The sequence below is a fragment of the Microcebus murinus genome, chromosome 14 (assembly GCF_040939455.1).
Source record: "Microcebus murinus isolate Inina chromosome 14, M.murinus_Inina_mat1.0, whole genome shotgun sequence".
Taxonomy (NCBI): domain Eukaryota; kingdom Metazoa; phylum Chordata; class Mammalia; order Primates; family Cheirogaleidae; genus Microcebus; species Microcebus murinus.
The window spans coordinates 52,452,253-52,475,972 of NC_134117.1; the positions used below are offsets into that span (position 1 = coordinate 52,452,253).

The 23,720-nt window shown below is 49.9% G+C and overlaps 1 protein-coding gene across 4 annotated transcripts in view; it reads left to right on the forward strand.

The window, feature by feature from the left end:
• Positions 1–8,691, forward strand: part of LOC105870203 (uncharacterized) — an 84,926-nt gene extending 76,235 nt beyond the window's left edge. For 3 of the 4 annotated variants that reach the window (XM_076010068.1, XM_012762634.2, XM_012762638.2), the window contains 3 exons: positions 1,036–1,122; positions 5,122–5,160; positions 6,817–8,691. In XM_076010068.1, the coding sequence (XP_075866183.1) occupies positions 1,036–1,122; positions 5,122–5,160; positions 6,817–6,819 (129 nt within the window). In that variant the 3' untranslated portion in view covers positions 6,820–8,691. Of the gene's footprint in view, positions 1–1,035; positions 1,123–2,067; positions 2,146–5,121; positions 5,161–6,816 lie in introns of all 4 variants that reach the window. The other variant, XM_012762636.2, reaches the window with a different exon arrangement.
• The last annotated feature ends 15,029 nt before the right edge of the window (positions 8,692–23,720 follow it).

Genomic DNA, 23,720 nt, shown 5'->3' on the forward strand with positions numbered 1-23,720 from the left:
GTTCTGACCAATATGCTGCCCAGCCTTCAGGGTCTTGTCACCCTGGAGTGACACCGTGGCAGTACCCGAGCTTTAGATTATCAGCCTTGCATAGAGGAAAGCTCCCAGGAAGACTCCCTAAGGGCACATTTGACCCTCTTTTAAGGAAACACACATATGAAATTGCAAATTCACATTCATCACAGAGGTGAAGCTTCACTTTTACAAAGAATTCCCCACAGCCCTTCTTTAAACAGACTCTGACACATACGAAACAGGATGCAACTTAGAAAAATGATATTTACTGAAGAAGCTTGGTCAGAAACAAATGCATTTCCCGAACCAGCATGTCCATAAACAAGTCGCTGTCTATGACTTCAGACCAGGATGAGCCAGACACACTAAGAATGGGAGGACTGAGTTCTCAAACCAGGCGCCACATGTGCACACACACATACAGGCACGTGCATGTGGACATATGCCCACACAGTCATGCATGTACACACATGCACATACATACACACACGCACAAGCATGTACATGCATACGATCAGACGTGCTGTGTGCACACGCACACGCACAGTCACACATCCCAGGGCTCTAAATAAAATCACCTTGCCTCCTAATAGAATGGCAAAGGGGCGGCAAACAATTGGGACAAAAGCCTTGCAGTCCAAAGCCTTTCGAATATAGACCTTCGAAGAGAAGGCAGTTGCTCCCCAGCCAGTGTGTTCAGCACAGTCCCACGTGGGCTTCGTGTTCGCAAAACCAGCCAACAGCATCTTCACTCTGCCCGTCCCTCCACCTCCAGCCCTGAGCCCTGCTGCGCCCTGGCCCCGCTTTCCTCCCCTGCCCCTCCCACCCACCTCAGCCAAATTCTCAGGTGCTCAGAGGGGGAGGTGGGTATCGACCCCAAATCACACTGGGGAGAGTATCCTGCTTAAGAGAATCTGTTTTCCCCTCTTGAGTTTTCTTTTTCTGTCTCTAACCTTAACACATGAATGATCCTAACGTTTTGATGTTGTTTTTTCTCTCGGACTAAACCGTTATTTACAGGGGGAGAGGGGGAAGAAAGGCGCTAGAGGGCCTAAAGGGGATAAGGGAGACCAAGGAGCGCCTGGATTAGATGCCCCCTGCCCGTTGGTATGTTTTTGTTTATCACTCGCATCCTTCTGGTTTGTTTCCTTGAGGTTTGCAAGTTGGAAACAAAGAAGGCAGATCAGCTGAGATGAGAACCAAATGACTAACTGATGCTACCAAAATCTACCCGTTCATTTGACCGGTGAAATTCTGCCTGCTGTTGGTTTTGCCCCAAAACCACAGCTGCAAGTAATTCTGGCTAAATCCCTTCCTTTGAATCCCTTTCCTTTGAAGATGCAGAACAACTGATGTGTGGGAACTACGAGGAATGGGATTTTCGGAGAGGGCCTGGGCTCTAGGCCCCAAGGTGGCTTTGGAAGGCTGTGTAGCATTTGTGAGCCACGGATTTGCCTTCTTCGTTTCGTGGCCACCTCTGTGGGCCAGCAGTTCAAGCAGTTGGAATTCTTACTTGGTCAGGATGCGGGACACTAGAGGTGGCGTCTCCTGGGGGCCGCTGATGCTCAAAACCGGGCAGAGCAAGGCCAGATGAGAGGCTTCTAATACGCAGCCTCCCAGCACTCCCCAGCCATCCAGCTAAAACCTCTAAAGCTGCAGACCAGAATCGGTGCACAGATGCCCCCCAGAAAGCCGTCCCAGATGAGCCAGCAATTCGTGATTTGGGGCACATCTGCCAGGCTTCTTCAGTGCCTTTTCAATCCACGTGAAGGCTCTGAAAACTGTGATGCACTGATGTTGCAGTTTATCTGTGTTTGCTCCAAGGGTGGAGAGGGGGCTGGTGGTACGTGCTCCAGAGCCGAATTCTCCGGAGCACAAAGAGAGCACAAATGCTGAATTTGGGAGATGGGGTAGTCCACTGGGATTAGCCCCTGTTTGCAGATGCCTCGAGGGTCCTGCATCCTGGCCAGGGTAGGACTGGGCCTCTCCACTCCTTGGTCGGAGCTGGCCAGCCTTGACCTAAATAATCATCGTGGTTGGTTTTGTGAACAGGGACACCGAGGTTTTAAAGGAGAGAAAGGGGAGCCGGGGTTACCAGGGCTGGACGGACTGGATGCCCCGTGCCCATTGGTATGGCATCGCCCTCCCTTGCCTGCATGGCCGATTTGGGCTTCCCCACGTGTGTGGTTCGTGCCTGCTGCCTCCCCAGCCGCCCCCCACGCTCCTTCTGCTCCCCTGTCTCTACTTCCTGCTTCTCCACTCTGTAAACACCAAGGGTCACCTTGCTCTGGCATGTGCTCTGGGGGGCTCCCGGCCATGCCGCCCTCTTGCATGCAGAGTTTGTCAGGATGTTTTCTTGGCTTCTTGCTGCAGCTACTTCTAAAGCACATCACCTTAAGGTGAGCCGTCCCTCCCACCCTGAAGTTGGCTTTGGCTGCGTCTGATACTCATTTCCAAACGGCTTCTAAACAAATCTGCCACCGGACGTCAAACTAGGAAAGGGGATTCTCTGGACAGGTTCTTAGAGCTGTGACTTCTTTTCCTCCATACAGTGCAGTTAGTTCAGAGTGCACTGGCTGAACACCTAGCAAAACAGTTGAATGAGATGCCTGAGACAGCCCCAAACCCCTAGCCCTTCTAGCACCTCATGATGTGGCAGGGGACAGATGGGCATGCTCATAGATATAAGGTAGACTGAGAAGTTCTAGAACCCACGTGGAGGTTCTTCCAGGCTGAGTCTTGGGTCGCTGCCCAAGGGACACCCTCAGAACTAGGGGATGGTCCGAGATTAGGTTTTTAGGCCCTAAAGGGTTTGTCCTTTTTGCTTAAACCCCAGAAGATGTTATAAGACCCTCCCTCGATGTCCCTTTCTTTCGTGGTCAGATGGCTCACCACCAAAGAGTCTGGGAGAGATGGAATGGTCGAGAACATAGCTGAGGAGGAGGCAGGGAGGCGGCTAAGGACTGCTCTTCCAAGCACGCCCCAGGCTAAGTGGTAGCAGTTTATTACCACCCAGGTAGTCCCTCTCTAGGTGGGGACATCCTAGCCACCACGCCAATCCTCTTAACTTACTGCAAAAGAAGCAGAAGATGATGCTTCATTCGAAGGTGATTGGCTGGAGGGGTTACTGCCTAAACCTCCCCGGTAGGTTTGGAGCTCGGAGCCACTTTCATGGCAGTAACAGCCAGATGAGAATTTCCAGCCTCACGTCCCCACTCTGGGGTCACACAGGAGCTCTCTTCAAATAGAAGAGAAAAAAGTATAAGAAAATACGCTGTGTGAGCCTGAGAGGCGGCCCAGGAGCCCCTCTAAGGGCACTGGGGACATTTTAGGACGAGCATATGCAACGAAAGGAGGGCACAGGCCACGCAGGCCGAGTGGCAGCTTCCTGTCCCCCGCTGGTCCTGCCTGTTGAGCCCGTGCACGCAGCATGCCCAGCCGCCTTTCTCGACTGGAATTTCCTGGTCCCTTCAAAGCACCTCCATTAATCACCGGCCAGGTCCTCCCTCGGCCTCCATCCCCTCCCACCATCTGAAAAGCTCTGCCGGCAGCAGCCTTGGCCTCCCCGCTCCTCCCCATGCATCACTTCCCGTCCTCCGCCTGCCCGCCCTCCACCGCCCGGACGCCACCACCCACGTGCCAATGGGAATGCCGCTCCGGCCCGCGGGGCTCCTCTCCCTTCCAGAGTCCGTGTGAAGTGTGCCGCACCACCGGGCTGGGCAAGGGGGCAGAGGGTCGTCCCGAAGCATGGAGTGCACCACCTCCCCCTGCGGTCCCCTCCCCGGCCCAGAGGGGAAAATGAAAGTCATCCTTATCTGACCCTCCAGGCAAAATGCCATTTTCTCCAATCACATCCCCTATCCATGTGCCGTTTGTCTGTTAATTTTGCTGTGGGTGTGTTCAGATCTTCCCTTTGTTGTTTCTCAATCTGCCTCCTGCGCTGTGTTAGTGTGGACTTGCCGGGGGGCAGGGGGAGCCAAAGATCCGTGATGATTTTTAGCACAAGATAACCAGGCTTCCTCGGGCCTCCATGTTGAGGCCCGTAGCTGCAGGATACCAGGGGACGAGAGGTTTAGGCGCCCGGCGGAGGTGGGTGGGTGAAGTCGATCGATCAGGGCACAGAGGACTCCCATTCAACCACCTCCCTCAGACCAAGCATTCGCTGCACTCTCCTAAAACCCGGTGTCCACCTCTCTCTCTGCCCTGGAGCCTGGAATTCTAGAATCTGGGCTGCCTTTCTAGTAGACTCGGATGAAGAGCCACATCTTTCCCCTTGGTTCAGCCTTGCCCTCCTCATCTTGTCCCTAAATTTCTAGATTCCCTCCAGGGTATGCCAGAGAGGCCAGGATATTAGGGCCAGAGAAGACTCAGGAAGGTTTCCATCACTGTGGGCAGAACGTCCTGGGCTAAGGGTGCTCCGTGGCTGCCACCGACAAAAGAGACAAACAGTGTAGAGTTGGTTCCTGCCCTGATACCGCTCTTCACCCCCAAATTCCTGGCAGTGGATGAGACTGTGCCAGAAACCCACGTCTTCTTGCTGAAGGCATCTTGGGGCTGTGCCCATGAGGTTGGCTGTTCCTTTGCGCCCCTCGCCCCCCAATCCCCTAGTACTGATCACCTTGGAGGAACCATCTGGATGTCCTCCTCTCACTGCTTAGAGACAAAGAAGAGAGTGGGAGGGCCGGAGGATCCATAGAGGTCACTTTAAGCAACTGCCCTTGCCCAGGTTTTACAAAGGAGGAAACTGAGGCCCCCAGGCGCAGAATGACTTGCCCGTGAACATCCAGCACTTCGCAGAGCTAGAGCAGAGACTGTTCTCTCCTGGCACTCAACCACGTCTCTGCTGGCCGAGTCCACAGGCTAGGACAGCCCCTCCTGGCTTTGCAGCTACGTGTGACCTTAGCCAATGGGGAAACAGCCGGGTTTGTTTCCCACCCACTTCTGAAGTTCTGAACTGGAGAAGAAAAGAGAAATCAACAAGACCTGGGGGGACGGGTGTGGCCTGATCAGCTGCTAAAATGTTTGTGGCCCTTGTTACCCCTGCCCTGCCTGCTTGGTGGACCGTCACAAAGCGTCTGAGCCCTCTGCCTTCCTTCCTCATTGCAGGGCGAAGACGGCTTACCAGTCCAGGGCTGCTGGAACAAGGTAGGGTGTCCCGGCCGTTGGCAGTGGGGCTCCACTCTAAACGGAGCAGTAAAGATCGGACAGTTTGCATTCTGCCTTTCTACAGATGAGGCAGCAAGACAAGGGTCGAAAAAGGCTATCTCAAAGGCAGGGTGCTCATTAAACATCCCATGCACTGCACACACTTAGAAAACATTTAAAACTGCTTCTTAAGGCATCAGCACACCCCAGTATATGGAATTTCTATGTAGCCACAAAGGTGACATCTTTATGCCTATGTGGCCAATTTATATAGTGCCTCTCCTCCAAGGACTTCCAGACCGTGTTTTTAAATTAGTTATCAATCAGCGACTCTCACAGTGTTCATATGAGGTCATTCAGGCCATATGATGGCATTTATCCAGGTGGAGGACATCTAAGTCACTTAAACTCTAAACTCCACAGCTTCTATGCCTCCTCCTAGGGACTGCCCTGCTCACCACCCACCCTTCCCCTTGAACTTAACCAGTCAGAGCCTGGTGCTTCCACACACGTGACCTGCAGCCCAGTCTCGCCTGGGTCCCCAGGGTTCCGTCCAACAGTGAGTTTCCACTTATTCACGGTGCCTTGGCATTTGCCACCATTCAAGCAGTCTGATGCCACAGGGTTGTGCCCATCCAACTGCGGGTCCCCAAGGTGCAGGGCTCCCCAGGCTGACCAGGGCCATCGGCTTGCCAATCCAGAAGCCCTCTTGGCTCCCAGCAGAGGGGACGGCTGCCGTGCTGCCCCAGGCCTGCCCTCCCACCTTGCCTCCCATACAAGCTGTTCTCACCAGCCCTCCAGGGCTCAGGGTGTTGGTTCGTCCTCATCAAAGGGTTGGGGACCCCAATCTGCTCAAGAGTCTGTGCTTAGCCAATCCAGGCCTGTTCCAGGGACAGCAAAGTCACGCTTACAATGCGATGAATAAGCTCCCCCATGCTAAGATGCCCAAAATCTCAATGATTCACAGGACTGGGTAAAACCAGTGAAACCTAGCCAGGCCCTCGGTTGAATACCTGCTTGCCTGGTACCTAAAGAGCCCACTAACTAAGAAAGGAAAGCTCAGCTCTCAGGAGAGCTCACTCCCCATGATCTGCCCTCCCCCCAAGCCAGCCTCATCCCTTTGCAAAGCTCCACCTAGACCTAGTTACAGCACCACAAAAGCAGGGCTGAGGTGTGTCCAGTGAGATCCCAGACCCCTCGCCCCCTAAGAACAAGGTTTTCTCCTTCAAGATTGCTGCTGATGGTTAGGAGATAGAAACGGGTGGGCTTAGCAGGGGAAGAACAGCCACTCTCAAGAGCTTCCATGCCTTGGAGAGCCAGAGAGCCTCAGGACTGTTCATTCACACCTGCAGTTCCATCTGGGACAGGGCAGTCATTGCACAGCTGGCCTCCGAAGGCAGTGGAGAGAGGGAGTGCCCTCTAGAGGCCATGTGGGGATTGACGGGAAGGTGAACGCTGGGTTTCCCACCCTCAGGGGGCTTACAGTAGCCACCAGTTCCTTCCCCCTGGGGGGCACATGGGTCCCTCAGTCCCCAACCCAGAGCTCCCATCCAACCCAAGACAAGGTTCACCTCCTTTCCTACAAGGGAAATAAACACCTGCAGACCCACAGAAACTAACCGAACGTTGTTTTTTGTTTTTGTTTTTATTTTGCAGTGATGCCTCTAACCTTGGATTGGCCTGTGTGTGTGTTTGTACATAGAATATTTATTTTTATACAGTTTTCACTTTTTGAAAATGCCAGAAGTATGATGCATCTTACAGATTATTAAAAAAAGAAAAAGAAAAACCTGCATATTTTGTACAGAAAACATCAAACCCTTCCCTTATTGTTTACAAGATGTTTTGTATAAGACTATGTTTCTAATACACTTTTTGTTTGTGAGTATGGGCGTAATGTTTGCATGATATTTGTGCACACTTATTAAGTATTGAAGCTTAATAAATTATTGTGTCCGGTGCCAAAGGGAGCCAGCCCGGCACTGAGGTGCCGGCTAGCTTTCGAGTGTATTCACACAAACGTGAGTGTCCCTGATGTTTGCCAAGCTAGGTGTGTCCAAGAGTATTTTAAACCCTTATGGAATTTCATTATTAAAAAAAAAAAATGAACCATGGCAATTCATGATCCTGATTAATCAATCGTTAAATTAAATGCATTCTTTCTTGTGAAATCAAGAAGTCCCCAAAAGTAGGGGTCCTCGGAAGTTTGGAGTAATGTTTGAAAGGCGAAGTCCAGCAGCGGGAAGGAGAGGGCTCTATTAAGCAATGTCTATTGTCACACGTCCCGAGTTTATCGCAGAGCTTGCTGCTTGAGCATTGGAGGCTCAGTTGTGCTGAGGGCCACCAGGATTAGAAAGGGGCCATTTGCTATTGCTTTTGGCTTGAGGTGGGGCTTTTTGCTTGTTTTGATTTGGTTTGGTTTTCCCCTTTTGAGCTGCAGTCACTCGTACCAGCCATTGTGCTCCCAGCTGCTCACTTGACCTGAACTTGGGGGTCCACTGGCAACTAGCAGCGGCAGGAGCTCTGCCTTGCCGGCCACTCCACCCCACAAAGAACACGTGGGATCACGCACCCATCTGGGCCAGACTGGGCCCACCTGAAGTTGCTTTTATTTTTTTAAGAAATAGGCTGTATTGCTTTCCATTCATAATGCCCCGCTTAGGAAAGCACCAGGAACCAGATTTTAATGGCTAGGTAGGTGAGTATTACCTGTGGTGCAGTGGACAGGTTTACTGTTGGCTCTTGTACAACATAGACCGGGGTGCTTCAAAAGGGCTTGAAAGGAACAAACGACTCCAGGTGTTTAAACACACACCCCCACACACACACACACACACCACCGTCATGCTCCCATTCTACATTCCCTTTATCCGTCCTTTCTTCATAGACGGCACAAAGGGAAAGTGAAACTCAGATGATGCCACATGCAGCCACACAAACTCTAATAGGTGGACTTCACACTCTTGACGCCCCTGCCCCGTGTGGGGAGGAGGTCACACTCCCAAGCTCTGATGTTGCTGGACCCACGTGCCGCCCACGGCAGACTAGGCTGACATTCTAAGCGTCCATTCAGTTATGTTGGAAATTGGACTCTGAGTCTTGTCTCCCTTGGCTCTGGGCAACAGCTGGACAAACGTTGACCTCTGTGGATGGGAATGCAGCTTATCTGCCCCCATCCCACGAGGCAGAAGGAGCAGCCGTTCCAGGATGTAGCACTTGCCAAGTAATCCCGAGCCCAGGGTCACTTCTTGCCCTGGGCCAGATTCCTACGATCCTGCCCAGGGCCTCCTCCTCCCTCAGGCATGGTGGCCGCAGGGTACTTTTAGGTGCCACGAAAATACTTGAATTTTTGCTTTTCTTAAATTCAGAAGAAAAAAGTGAATATATAACAACGAATCCGGCCAGGATTATTTTCATCTTTCTACCGGTGCAGTCGTAAAATATAATTTTTTGTGTTTTTTTTATGGAGGAAGGAACCCACCAAGGTAAAAATACCCAAGGCCACTGAAAGTCATAATGCTGCCCTGCCCATATCCTCTGCTTTTTGGAATTTACTGTCACCCTAATTCTGCAGGTGACACCATCTCCAGTGCCACCCTCCTCAGGCCTCAGGTGAGGTCCGGAGAAGTCAGAGCAAGTGTAACCTGGTTCTTGTAAACCCACCGCCTGGTTCCCTTCCAGGCCCAGGCTGGAGCGATCGGAGTTTACCGATGAGCTCAGAATCCACAGGACATTGATTGGCTGGAGTCCCCAGAAACTAGGACTCTGTGGTAGCCAAACACCCTGGGCAATGGGGAGAAACCTCTTCTCTTTTTTTCAGTCCTGGGCTTATTCATGTACTCATCACACTTCAGCTGGCGCCCAAAGGATTCCAAGTCACTTGCACACATATATACAGTAAAATAGAAATATGTATAAAGAGAAGTTTAAAAGTCAGAGTCAAGATAAAAAACAAGGATAGAGGAGATGGCGCTAGCAGGGGCGCCCCAGTGGGCAGGAAGGTCCTCTCCTTGCTGAGGCCACACTTGTTGCTCTAAGCCGCCTGGCGGTTGCAGAAAAAAGGAACGACCAGCCCAGTTTCAGGGCCCACACTGCCCTGCCCAGGAGGTCGCAGCCCACTGCGGTTTAGCCTCGTGTGTAAACACATTGCCTCCCCACGTGACTGGCGCCTCCTTATCCCTCTGCCAGGACCCCTCCCTGTCACAGGGCTGCCCACATACCCCAGGCTCCTGACTTCAGGGCCTCCTGCCCCCTGGCCTCTCCTCTTGAATCTTAACTGTGTGACAAACGCAGTGCGGGAGGGGAGGAGTGGGCAGGCAAGTGGTCAGGAGGTTTGCAGAGTAGCCGGGCAGCAATACTGGCACCCGGAGACCAGGAGGACGAGGCAAGATGGAGTCATCACTCTGGACTGGCAGACGCAGGTGCACTGCAGGAGGGACCAGGGAAAGGCCACACCAAGGGCTCACCCAGAGGCTAAAGATGCTCTCCCCATTCCTGGGGACTTGCAGCCCCTCCTGGTGAGACCTGCCTGCCCAGGGAGCCGGAGACGCACCCAGAACTTCCCACGGGGCAGGCAGACCACAGGCATGTTGGTGAGAGTTCTTTGTAAATGTCAGGCGCTGGGTCTGCTGTGGCTTGTTCTTCCCTCCCAGCGCCTGCTGCTCTGCGCCCTGGCACAGGGGAACACATGGTTGCCCAGCGTTGTCGACCTGGAGACATGCAAAGACTGACCCAGTGTCCCTGTGGGTGACAGTGTGACAGGTTCACCTAGGCCTGAATAATGACTCTTCCCAAGGCTGGTGACTCATGTGGCATTGTCACATGGGCCAAAGGAAACCCCACTTTGCTGAGAGAAGAGATGTCACCTCCCGCACATGCCCTGTGTTTGCCTCCCTGCCCAGAGCCCTGCCCTCACCTGGCAGAATGTGATGGGCCAGGGCTGGGAAGGGTTAGCGTTAGCCCTAAGAAGAGTAGGGCACTGGCCAGCAAGTCTGGAGACTGGGCTTCTAGCTCTTTCTCTACTGTTCACTAGCCATCTGGCCTTGGCCAACTTACTCCAGGTCTCAGGTTCCCCAAGCATCAAATAAGGAAGTTAGACTAGGGGTGACCCCCATAGGCCCCTCCAGCTCTGACACCCTGAAGCCCTCTGAGTCCACAGGCAGGTCAGCTCCTGGGAGCATTGCTGACACTGGAGCCTTCCGAGCCCCCCTGCACCCCCGCCGCCTAGAGTTATTCGGCTGTGGCAGTATCATGCATGGCGTTGGTATTGCAAAACTGTGTGCGCATGCGTGTGCTTTGCAACCCTGAGTAACAAAGTCCAATGGGCGCAGGGTGAGCAAGGTCAGCTTTCCTTAGGGCAAGAATGGCCACAGGGGTTGTTTCTCACGTTGCCTACATGGAGAACAAATCAGAGAGTGAGCTATATAGCTCTGACCACCTGGCACGCAGGGGAGCCTTTGGGGACACTGTGCTGGCGTGGTAAACCTTGCCCACCTCCCCTGCCCCCAGGCCTTCCATGTCCCTCCCAACACACTCCAACAGCCCCTCTCTCCCCCCGTGCCCCGGACTTGGACACACTTTCAGGCAACTTGAGATGGCAGGCACCTAAGACTACACATCATTTACAAAGAAGAGAAGGGCAGGCTCCTGGCGAGTGATTCAGAAAAAGAACACCATGCCAGGCTGGAGAGCAGAGAAGGGGAGCAAGGGGGGACCTCTGCTGGCGTCTCAAAGGAGCAGAGCTTTCGCGGTTTCCTTGAAGCAGGGAGCTCTTCTCACTGTGGAGGGTGGCACAGGGGAGGGAGCTGAGACTTCGCTCAGGCAGAACTCGATGCAACACACATGAAAGTGACTCTCTGTTCCTAGAAGAGCTCTGTCTCAGCCAGGCACCTGCCAGGTGGAGGTAGAGGGATGCAGCCCTCCTAACCCTCAGGCCCCTCCCCAGGAAGCTGCCTGCTTTCCAGGGTCCAAGCTCCCTGGCCCTGTGCTTACCCCTCCACGCATTTGCCGGGAATGCCACTCTTTCTCACCTGCCAGCACTCTGCCCTCCTTTCAAGCCCAGCTCAGACACCATGGCCCTGGGAAGCCGCCATGGGTTCATCGGTTGGATGAGTCTCTCCCTCCTTGCAACTACCTGGAACTCAGTGTCCTTTCCTCTTCCACCTATGACAGTGGGGGAAGAAGCTCTTGCATATTAGACAGTGAACTCTTAGAGGGCAGGGTCCTTCGCATTCATAGGCTCCCAAGGGACCCAGCTCCTGCACATCCATGACCCGCTGAGTTAACAGCCAGCTCTATTAGGCACCAACTGTGTGCAGGCACTGTGCTTCCCACCAGGCAGTGGGAAGGGGAGGAGGGGACACTAGGACCATAAAGCCCACCCCTGCCCTCCAGGAGCTGCCTGGCAATGCAGGGACCAGTATGCTAAATGAGGGGCACAGCTAGCCAGCCAGGGCTCGGGGACACTGAGGACAGAGGTCACTGTGGTAGTCGGGGAGGCCAGAATGAATAGCCTTGGGAAGGGATTACAAAGCGCAGAGGGAGGAGCTGGCCCTGGGCTCACCCTCCTTTCCCTCATAGAATCTTCCAGAGAGCATGAGCCTGCAGCAGGCTCACTTCTCAGACCAGGGTAGGACAGGTGAGGTCGTGGTGGAAGAAGGGGGTGGAGAGGCCACCCCCACACTGTGTGGGGCTGAGGGTCTGGCAGGTGGCACTGGGGCTGCGGGCCCTCCTGACCCTGGGCGGTGCCCAGGATGTGCCAGTCACCAGCCTTCTCAATGCCGCCTTCTCTGCACCTCCTCAAGGGCCAGAGTCCTTGGTTAGTCGCCAAGAAGTGAAGCCAGCCAGCCCAGAGCCTTGGGGAAGGCGCCTTGCCTTGGAGGAGGAAGAAGGTAGAGCTGCCTCTGGATGAAGGGTCGCAGGCCGAATCCTTCCCGGGGGCCTGGTGTGAGGGGGTGATCGGAGCGTGACCATGGGAGAGCGTGGGCGCTGCCCACTGCGAGGACCAGCGCGCGGCCGGAAGAGCAAAGGCCCCGCACCTGCTTGACCTGGCGCCGCTGCGTGCTGGGACCCCACCCCACGGCCACCAGCAGGGACCCCACAGCCAGGGCCCTCCGCTCCAGTCGCTGCGGCCTCAAGGGCTCTTGCACTCCCCTTTCTCGTGGAGAACTGCGGTGCTTTGAGCAGCGTCTCTGCAGAAGGGGCCCCAGCCTGGCCCTGCTCTGACTCGGGAAGCCTCCCCGGGAGGCTGCGGCCAGACAGCCGCCCCTTCTCAGCTGAGTTCCTTCAGCCTCTTTTGGTGCTGTCACCGCTAACCCTGGTACTTCCTGGCTTCTTCCAAACATCACGAGCTGACAAACGTACCAGGCTGCAACAGCGAAGAGCGTTTGTCTTAGAAAGCACGGAACGGAACGGAAAGCCGCCGTCCTCCACTGCGCAAGATGGTGACAACGCTGGATACCGGGGCTGGCCCCGAGGGCCAAGAGCCTCGCACCCCTAGTGAGGTGCCCTGACGTGCCCCGGCCAGTCCTGAAGTGCACAGGCGGAAGCGGCAATCTATGTAGTTTCAAGAGGGTCTGGAATAAGCCCCTTCCTTTGACAAAATTGTTGAGGGGACGGTGCCTGGAAATTAACAGCTTTACACCTCCCTTTTTCATGATGCTCAAACCAACCACTTTGCTGCCTGCTTCAGTGAGTAGGATGACCATACTCTCTTGTCCTATCCAGGACACTTTGCAAGTAAGGAGGCCGCTGGAGATAATTATGCCGTGACAACGGATGCCAACCTGGCAAGCCAGGAGAAGGGGACACAGTAGCAATGACCCAACACCCACAGTCATCCGCCAGCCCCTCCAGGTCACGCCCTGGCAACGACTCGTGCCTCCTGCCACCTCAGGGCTTCAGCCCCTCACCGACGACCTCAGGTGTCCGTGAACCAGGTGGGCACACCCCTGCTCTCCCCTCCCCTCCCCTCCCCTCTGCTAGGGGAATAAGGTCAGAACACAAATGACAACAGCCTCAGAAGGGGAGGGGGAGGCAGAGACAACGGGCAGCGGGTGTTCAGAGGAAAGAAAGATCTAGAATAAACAAACAACTCGAAGGAATTTCTCCCCAGGACTATTCCAAGATGGAGAGGCTGGGCCACCAGGGCGTCCTGATGATCTGATTTTACATTCTGGGATTCTGGCTTTAATTCTATAACAACATCTTTCCTTAGCCCTGGAAGGTTAAAGAAAATGCATTAGAACAAGATTAGAGATGTTTCCCCCATTCACCCTGTCTGGTGCACAAAGCCTGTCAAAATACACCCCTGGTCTTCATTTACGGTTTCATCTCTTTCCCCTCCTTGGCTGCTCATGGAGCAGTGGGAGCAGGGGCCTCGTTGCATGGGCAGGAGCCGCATGTCCAGGGCTGCAGACCAATCTCGTGGGTCCACCTTGGCTCCCTTTGGGGTCAAGGGCACATGTGCATACTAGATGTGGCAAAAGTCATAGCTGATGCACCCAGGTGGCTATCCAGACATGGCATGGGGCTCCCGTGGGTACTTGAGGACTTTTCACAGCCAAGTTAACCAGCCGCCCAACCCTCCTGCCAGCCCCAGGGCATAAGAGAAGCAAAAAGCTCACCTATATAAAAAGGCACGAAGTGAATGGGCTTGAGGACTTCGGATGACTCGCAGGACCCTGGATATCTGGATATAGTCAAAAGGTCTTCATCACCTGCCAGCAAACCACCCCACTCCAAACCCACAACGGTCGGGAAACACAAACCCATCACAGCCACCTTTTCAGGGAGGAAATGGCCCGGTTCCAGGGCTCGCTGTAAGAAATGCCTTGAAACTGCCTGCTAAGAGACATTTTTCTTGCACTCCACTCATTCCATAGACAAAGTGTTTTATTGCAAAGTTCGCCAAAATAAACATGCCTGCAACTCCCCCAGCCAGTGGGAACGCGCTCTGGGCTGGGAGTAAGGACATCCGCTTGCCCTGGCTGCGGCTTGCTAGCAGGGTGGCCTTGGGCAAGTGCCTCCCGCTCCTCTTGTGTGACACGGGGCTGGGACTGCCTACCTCCCAGGTGCTGCGAGAGCTACTCCGTGGAAGCACCTGGAACGCGATAAAGAGCTGTCTGTACAAAGGATACAATATGATTGTGAGTGTTTACTGTACAGAAAAAAAAAAAGCTTGCTTTTCATAAACAAACAATTAACTGGAACCACTTGAGGAATGGTTCCTTAACCTTTCTGGCAAAATGAGGTTCAAAGAGCCCCCCCCCACCCCCACCCCGTGGCAAAGGCCTCATTAATAACCACTGTGGACGCTGGACAATGGAGACATAGCAACGGGGGCCAGCTTGGGTGGGACATAAGGATGGATGGAGGAAGTTGCTTTTTAAAACTAAATTCCATAAATGTTCATAAGCATTTCTTTTTTTTTTTTTTCCTAAAAAAGAAAAGTCAGCAACTTAAAAAAAAAATTTTTTTTTCCTGCTTTATAATTCCAGGTTTCCATATTTCTGGTTAAATGAGGTTTTCCTCCTCTGTTGGCCACAGCCTAAGAGGTTCTGCCTCTCCCTCCCTTCTCCTCTCTCCTGCCCTCCCCTGCCCTCACGGACACTTTGGGCAGACTCCCCATGCGGTCAGTCTCGCGTCTTAAGTTTCAAAGTCATTACCTCACTATGGCAGCAGAAAAAGCTCTTTCTCATTGTGTTTTGTGGCCAACTTCAGCCCGGTTAATGGAGGGTTTCATGTGCTTTTTAAAGTAAGTCAGAACCTGATTTTCAGAATGGCATAATGAAGATCAACCGTCTATCTGACTGGTTCTATAGATGAGTCAGTAGGAAAAAAAGAAAGGTTTTCAAGAGTAATCCCTCACCAGCGAAAGCACTAATGAATTACTTGTTTTTCTCGTGATAATTGTTTTTGGTTAGGACCTGTGCGTACTGCAGGCAGTGGGTCTTTTATACGGAAGGAGAAAACATTTATCTGCATACGGTTTGCTAATGGTTTAAGTTTTTCTATAATTTCTGTTTTAACGTTAAGGTAAGATGTCTTCTTTTTACTAATTGTTGTATGTTTTGTATGACTTTTGAAAAGTTGTTTCCCCCCAAACTCTCCTTTCAGTTGGAAGGGGTCTCCAGCGAGGCCCCTGGTGCTAAACCCACCTCCCACCCACGTGCACGGCCACCCCGGGGCCCCTAGCATATACCCTGGTGCCTTTTTGCACAAAGAGGTCGTTTTTAAACACCCAGGACCTTTCCTGGGCTGACCCGCCGGCCACTGGTCTCTGGTGCTCCCTTCTCACCTACCTACAGAGCCCCGCTGCTGGCCCGTGGAGCAGATGGCCAGCGGGCGCGGGAGGTTGCCACCTGCTTGCTGCCTTTTGGCACCTTTACCAGATGGTTTCCAAAGCCCCTTTGCAAGCTCTGACCCTGGCCCCTCAGTTCAGATGGTCCTCTTGGCCATTGCCCCCTGTCCTTTCTGCATGGCCCGCCCTTGCATCCGCCCGCCTGCTGGCCCCAGTTCCCAGCTCTCTTTGTGTTTCAATTCTCTCTGCATTCGCATCTCACCCCCAGACCACTCGGCTCCCTCCCTTGTCCCTGACCCCATTTCTTTCTGTCCCCATTCCCATCTCCTCCCTGTCCCCTCCACCCCCAAGAGCTCCCGACACTCCTTTCAGTTCAGTCCACCGGGCATCGGGCATCCTCACGGCCCGCCACCAAACAATGCCCCAGGAGAAAACACCTACAGTCTCGCCAACTCGCCTGACACTTTTGTTTTCCTGCCAAACACTCCCCATTTAAATGAATTATTTGACACTATATTATTATGTTCCTTATAAGAGAAAAAAAATGTGTACTTTCATTTATTTTATTTTATTTTACTCTTAGTTTCTATTCTAAGCCTGATAAAACACTGTTATGAGGTCCTACAGGTGAAGAAATGATTTGCTTTCTTTGTCTTTTTGGCTTTTTGACTTTCCCGAGCAAAGTCTCTAGGCTGTCCTGTTGGTTTCAAGTTCAATACATCACAGCAAACTCCTTAGCACAACACGCTCGTCTCGGGAGAGGAAGGAAGCAACTGCAGTGCAAAGGGTCTCAGTGAAGACCACGTGTAATATTGTGTGAGTCAATAATTCCGTAACGTTTCTGTGGATTTCAGTACGCCATATACAGTTTTCCTTATGCCTATCAGATTGTGTTGTGTTTAACCATGTGTCTATTTTCTCCTGCCCAACCTCTCCCCACCACACCTGGAAGGCAGGTTGTAGTGAACAAGGAAGGGCTAAAGTTCCCCCATATTGGAAAGGCCGGGTCAGAAGACTGCAAGAAATGTTGCTTTTGCGGGGGGATCCACTTGGTTTCCCTTCAGTGCGCGGGTGGTTGGAATCTGGGACTAGGTCCCTGATAAGTGATGAGACATTCAGAGAAACACAGCGCCTGGTATTTGTGGCAGAAAATAGAATAATCTTTTTTAAAAAACCAACTCCTTGGCCGGGCGCGGTGGCTCACGCCTGTAATCCTAGCTCTTGGGAGGCCGAGGCGGGCGGATTGCTCAGGGTCAGGAGTTCAAAACCAGCCTGAGCAAGCGCGAGACCCCGTCTCTACTATAAATAGAAAGAAATTAATTGGCCAACTGATATATATATAAAAAATTAGCCGGGCATGGTGGCACATGCCTGTAGTCCCAGCTACTCGGGAGGCTGAGGCAGAAGGATCACTCGAGCCCAGGAGTTTGAGGTTGCTGTGAGCTAGGCTGATGCCACAGCACTCACTCTAGCCTGGGCAACAAAGCGAGACTCTGTCTCAAAAAAAAAAAAAAAACCAACTCCTTGGTTTATGGATTAGCCAAAATAACCAAGCCAGTTCCGCGGCCATCCACGCCCCCCAGTTCTCCCCATGAATGATCAGGAGTCTGCAAGGTTCCTGGCACTGTCGCTAGTAGAGTTCAACATACACGCTCTAGAATGATCCCTGTAAAATGTAGATCTCTAAGTGGTTCTGCTGCCAAAAGAGTTTATAAAGACGGTTTAAGAGAAAGTGAGCACCTGTGGTTTATGTAGTGTTGCCGTGGGTTCGTGCGGGATGGAGTGGTGTCCCTGGGAAGATGAGTGTGCAGGGACCATGTTGAAACATGTGTCCCACAAGCCCTCGCCCAGCAGGGTAGAGCAGAGCACAGCCATGTTCTACTATGCTAATTGGCCAAGAAGCATGCTGCTTCCTGCCACGAAAGCTCAGAGGAACTGGCCAATTCTATGCTGGGCACAGTCTCCAGTCCCCCGCCAAACACCGACTTAATCATCAACCAAGGATGCCCCAACTGGACAGGGGGCCCTGGTGCTCACAGCTCTCGGCCTCACACTCAGCCTCTCGGTACTGACCAAAGAGACCCCTCCTGGGCAGCGTCCCTGTGCCCCAGACCCCAGCTTTTCTCCAACAACCTGCAGCTCCTTTAGTCTGTTACACCACCCAGCCTAACAGACTAGCCTTTGGTCTAGACTCCATGGAGCACAAAGCCATCCATAGCCTCTTTGATTAATGATCTAAGAAAGAGCCCAAGGAACTTCAATTACCCCATAAGTTTGGGAGCTTTCCCTATAGGAAAGATAATAGGATCTCATATCATATTTCAGTGATTCAGTAAAAATACCATTTTACCAGGAAAACAATGCAATGGGGAAGGGGCCACTTTCTTAGTTCACAACACTTTCTTTCTTCCCAACCAAACATTGCAAACTCCACAGTAGCCCAGGCCACTCTTACCAATCTCTACTGAAGCAATTGGATTCTATGCACTTCATACCTTAACTCTATCATTTAAGCTTTGTTCTTGTTACTCGGAGCTTGGTGTAAAATATTTAATTGTACAGTATTTTATTTCCACGATGAGCTTAATTATAGAAATTCTTTTGCTTCTCACAGCCTTCAGATAATATCTAAAATGTTTAAACCTTCACACTCATTTTATATATGTTGTGCTGTTGCTAACTTCATATATGTAAATACCTTTTGACATATCATGGTGTTTTCAGTTCTGTCTCTTTTTATTGTGATCATTATCACTATGATTGTATTATCATTCTCCATTTTGGATATTTTTCTGGTGCACTATTTATTTTTTTAATCGCCTTGGGTATTTTGAAGGTATGTTAGTTATTTGTGTAAGTAGACATAGGAAAGTGCTTTGCTTAAGCAATAAGCTCTTTGGTAATTAGATACTGACCTTAAAAGATTGGTTCTTTTAAATGCTACCTATAGGGTTTTCCTCCTATTATCAGGTGCTATTTCAACATACTTGTTGCTCTACTGAATTATTCTGTCCTTTCCATTTCTGACTTTAATTTTTAATAGTTAGTGATTCAATTTGCCAATGCCTGAATAGACCAGCTCAAAGATAGAAATTTCCCTTGATGGTAGCATCTTTTCTCCATTTCACTAACTTCCAGGCTTAAAATGAACAGCAGGAAAAAACACCCCAAGTGGCCAGGGTTTGCCTAAGAACCCACCGAGCAGATGGCTTCAGGAATGGCTCCCAGAGTGTTTTGGGAGTAGGGGACAGACCCCCACCCCCACCAGCTGACCCACAGCCTCATCTGTTTGACACTCCTTGCTTTTCCCACTTCCCCGCCTCTAGGTAGGTGTAAACCTGGAATTCTAGAAGTATTCAGTGACCCGGGCCCTGCTTGCCAATGAGGCAGCATGCACAGAGGTAGGAAGTGTGGTCTCAGTTCAGAAGAGACCTTCCTCCCTCACCTGAACAACTCCGTCCTGGGCAGTGTGACTCCAGAGTAAGGTCCCTGCACTGGGGAGACAGAAGACTCAGGTTCTGGTTCTGGTTCAGACACCAGTGCACCGAGTGACAGTCTTTCTGGGCCTTGCTCCTACAAAGTGCAGGGCTGGACACTTAATTGCAAATCAAATATTCTGCATGGAAAGACTTAACTAAACAAATCAGTCTATTCCTTGAAATGTGGCCTTGCTACTGCCCAGACGGGGAGGGTTTTAGCAAATGAGAACAACTGCTCTTTTAAAGTCCTACCCACGGGAAACCCACAGGGGCCAATGATGGGAGCCACGACAATGTAATAGGGATCCTGGAGATCAAAGGCGAACCCGGGGGGGGGGGGGGGGGGGGTGATGTGGGAAGATCAGTTAATACTTACTCTAAATAGAGGCTGTTTGGAGAAGCCATCAAACTAAAGAGATGAAACAGTCACTGGCCAAATTAGCAAAAGGGTTAAACAATGGTTAGCCTTATGCACTTTCAACTTTTCACAAGGGAAAAAAAAAAATAGCCAGAAAATTCCTGGCTGAAATTGTGGTCCTTGCTGTCTGTGTTGTCCTAGAGTTTTATATGCTATTTTGTACTTACTCTCTATGATGTAAATACTTTTCATTGTAAAAAAAAAATGTAAATATTAAGTATATATTTTGTTTCTGTCTTTTCTAAAATGGAAATTGACCCAAGTAATAAATTAAAAATCATCTATATCTCGTTTTTTGGCTTTGGTTTTTGGGTTTTATTAGAAATTACGTTCAATTTCTAAGGATTTTTACTGTCCTTCAGAAGGGAAAGAGTTTCATGATTAAAGGGAGGCTTCATTCCTGACTAATGGAAGTAAGATGGGGCCGCACAAAGAGGAAAAGATGAGGGACGGAAGAGTGAGTTTTAGCTCTGACTCTTTCGCTAGCAGATGTGGGACCCTGGCTAAGCCACTTAACCTCTCGGAGCTTCAGCTCAAACTGAAAACAGCTGCCGTCGTTTTTTAAAACTCAGTAAGGTAATAGATGCGAAAGATGTTGAAAGTAAAAAGTCGTACTGAAAGACAGGGAATTACTGAGGCTTAACTGTCGCTGTGTCCATTGGTTAGGGGATGGGCATGTTATAAATATGGGAGATTTTTATTACATATTTTATTTTGCTTGAATTCTATTTTGGGACAAAACCAAAAAGAAATTGAATGGAAAGTTAACTTCTCTTGTTGGTACTCCAAAAGATCTGCGATTAACAATCATAATTGTTTTCTGAGCTTTAAAATAATTGGGGGAAGAAATAAGTTTCAACAATTTTTAACAAAATACATAAGTTCGAATACGTTCTTGTTTTAACCAAAATTTCTTCATCAGTTTCTAACTATCCCATGAAGAAGGCTTTTACCAAGGCGGAAATATAATCAATTGACATGGAATTGGCAATTCATCCAAAGAGGGAAGGAATCCCCACGAATGTTCCAGGCAAACTCTACCTTGGATCTAAGGAACTCCTGTATATGACTACATCAGACTAACAAGTATCTTCTTATCCTTTGTGAATGACCACGCTGAAGCAGTACAATGCAAAAGAAAGCCACAATGATTGGCAGGTTGCTTCTTGCTTCAACAGACCACAAGGCTTGACCTTGGACGCTTACCACGTCAGAGCAGAAAGAAGCCTTCAAGATCATCTGCAGCCCTCTCACCTTCTACATGAGACATCGAGATTTACACAACTCGCCCCGAAGTCACTCAGCATTGTGTTCCCTCCAGCTCATGAGAAAAACAACTGGAAATAAATGGACCATCCCGGGCCTTCCCTGCAGCTGTGATCCCATCCGCTCTGCTGCAGCTCAGGATGCCAGAGGTGGAGGTCTGATGGAAGGGAACTTGTGCTTTCATCTCTCAGTCACCTGAGGGCCCTGCATCTTCTCTTAGGCCATCAGAAATTCAATCATGGCATTGTGCAGTTTGGGAATCTTGCAGGAGGGGGGGTGTCATAAAACTAAATCCTTCCACCTCTCCTCCTTTTCTGCAAACAGGGTGGTGCTGGGACCCTGAAGAAGTGGGTTCCAGATCTGAGTCTTCCCTTAGGTGTGACCACGAGCCCTTCCTGCTCTGAGGGTGAAGCCTGTAAAAGCACTTTCTCTTCCCTTGAGAATTTCCTTGACTCAGAATTGGTAAAACAAAGAGGTGCCTTAGATTTCAGCTGTGTTTTGTTTTAAATGACTGATGTTTAAAAGTTCTAGTTAAAAAGCCTCCAGAGAACTGATCTATGTAATCAAACCTTGGAAAGACAGAGAAAAAGAGTGGCTGAATCTTCCCACAAGCAATCAGGCTGTGGGAGGATTTTGTGTTTAAAAGGATAATGCTCAGAAAAAGGTAAAATCCTACTGTCATAGGCATACAAAAATGAACACATGGTAAAGATTTTATGTGACTCATATGATGAGGGAACCAGACAGATGTTTTACTGTCCAAAGGACAAGTCAAAAAAAGCACAAATTTATATGGAGTAAAGGAATGTCGAGATGAGTTGTAAATAGAAACAAAGTCAATTGTCACTGTCAGGCGGGACAGGATTTATGTATCTACCAGTTACCTGCAAGTGACAAAGGGCTGCAAACCAGCTCAGGCAATGCACAGATATAGAATGTGATAACCCAGAAGAGTGTGCTGTATAGATGAGACATAGTTTTCCATCAAAACACAGATTTTTTTCCCCCTACAATTATAAAGTAATGCTCTGCTTTATTTAATACCCAGACCTATTTCACAGACATTAAAACACATTATCATTTTCAACTCATACATTATGCTGGTAAGTGTGTGATCAGAAAAGCCGCGGGGCAGATATTGACAGAGGCTTGTATTGAGTGTTAACCTTCTGACCTCCGAATTCTCTGAGCACTTCCCCTCTCTCCACTCATCTCCTCCCCACTCCCACCCCCACTTAGCTTGGAGCTAAGAACTCTTGACACAAATGACTAACTCTGCAGAGCTGATCAAAAGCAGATGTAGCAAAGGATGTTGACCCCAGATTTCATAGCACTCATCACTGGGTGGGCAATAAATCTCTAAGTTTATATGGCTAGAGTCTTTCCTCTGAATTAAAGACCCTTAATCCTTCACATTTGTGGCTGTTAACTGGGAAGAACCTCTTTGCTACTGGCCCCTTAATTCAATGTGCTGACAGTTAAGATGCTCTTAGAATAATGAATTGCAATCTCTCTTCTGACCTCGTAGAGCCCCATCCAAGGATACTTCATGCGTGTCATCCACTTGGTCCTTTTAATTGGGCTGGCAGAGTCACCGCATCTTAGTCCTGAAGACATGAACTCTGTCTACCACCCCCCTTTTCAGTATTAATTTTATTAATGTGTCCATTGTATTCTTGCCATTGCTAAAGAGTGGTTTCCTTAGCGTTGCTAGATCATTTAGAGTTTAAATAATAAATCAGAATATTAATTCAAGATGTGGCTCTGGCACTAACACGTTATGTGCCTTCACCAGCCCTTCATCTCCTAAGGCCTCCCCCTTCATAAAGGTGAAGACATCGAACTCTGAATCTCTTCTGATTCTATAGTGGTTTATAGTGATAAGTAGAGATATATTGTGGCCATTGGCATTTTTAATATGATGTGACTGTAATTGCTGTTGACAGCTGTAAGTGTGGTTGAAAAAAGGCAGTGTCCAACCTCTCAGAAATAAGATGTGTTATGTGGGAATCAGAGAGATTCTCTATGTGGTGGCTAGCTCCCACCACATAGAGATCTCTTTCCTAGCTCATGCTTCATTTGAGAAAGAAGTAAATTCCTCCAAAATGAGCTGTTAAATGGCATCTCCAAGAATTCTGAGCTCGAAGGGGCCTTGAGGAATTTGGGTATTGGATATTCCAAAAGTGGATTGTTTATCTCCCTGGCTTTTGAAGAGTGAGGATGGGTTATGCTAAGTTAAATACACTCTTGTTCCATCCCTCTGCCTCCAAATTCTTCCTGGCAACATTAAATGTAAAAATACAATGTAATGGAGGGAGATTCAACAAAAACACTAGCCTGTACTGTTCAAAAATATCAATGTCATGAAAGACCAAGAAAGACTGCAGAACTGATTCAGATTAACAAAGAGTGAAGATAAAAGAGGCAGGAAAATTAAATAGATCTTGGGCCAGAAAAAATTCTAAGAAGTTCATTAAGGAGCATTTGGCAACATTTAAATACAGTGTAAGGTTATATAAGTGAATAGGCTTGCCCTTGGAAAATACACACTGAGGCAGGGTGTGATGGCTCACGGCTGTAATCCTAGCACTCTGGGAGGCCGAGGTGGGTGGGTCACTTGAGCTCAGGAGTTTGAGACCAACCTGAGCAAGAGTGAGACCCCGTCTCTACCAAAAACAGAAAAAATTAGCCGGGCATGGTGGCACATGCCTATAGTCCCAGCTACTCAGGAGGCTGAGGCAGGAGGATTGCTTGAGCCAAGGAGTTTAAGGTTGCTGTGAGCTAGGCTGATGTCACGGCACTCTAGCCTGGGTGACAGAGTGAGATTCTGTCTCAAAAGAAAGAAAATATGTACTCAGAGATTTAGAAATAAAGGGGAAAGGAGTATACAACTTGCTTTCAAAGAGTTCAGAAAAAAATAGAAAGAGATAAAGAAAAAATAAAATAATAAAACAAATGTGGGAAATAATACAACAGATGTGGGTAAATCTGGGTGAAGGGTCTGCAGTTCTTTTTACTGTTGTGACTTTTCCTTGTGTTTGCAATTATTTAAAAAATATGTTAAAAAAGGAGATAATGTAGAAATAATTTCAAAGTT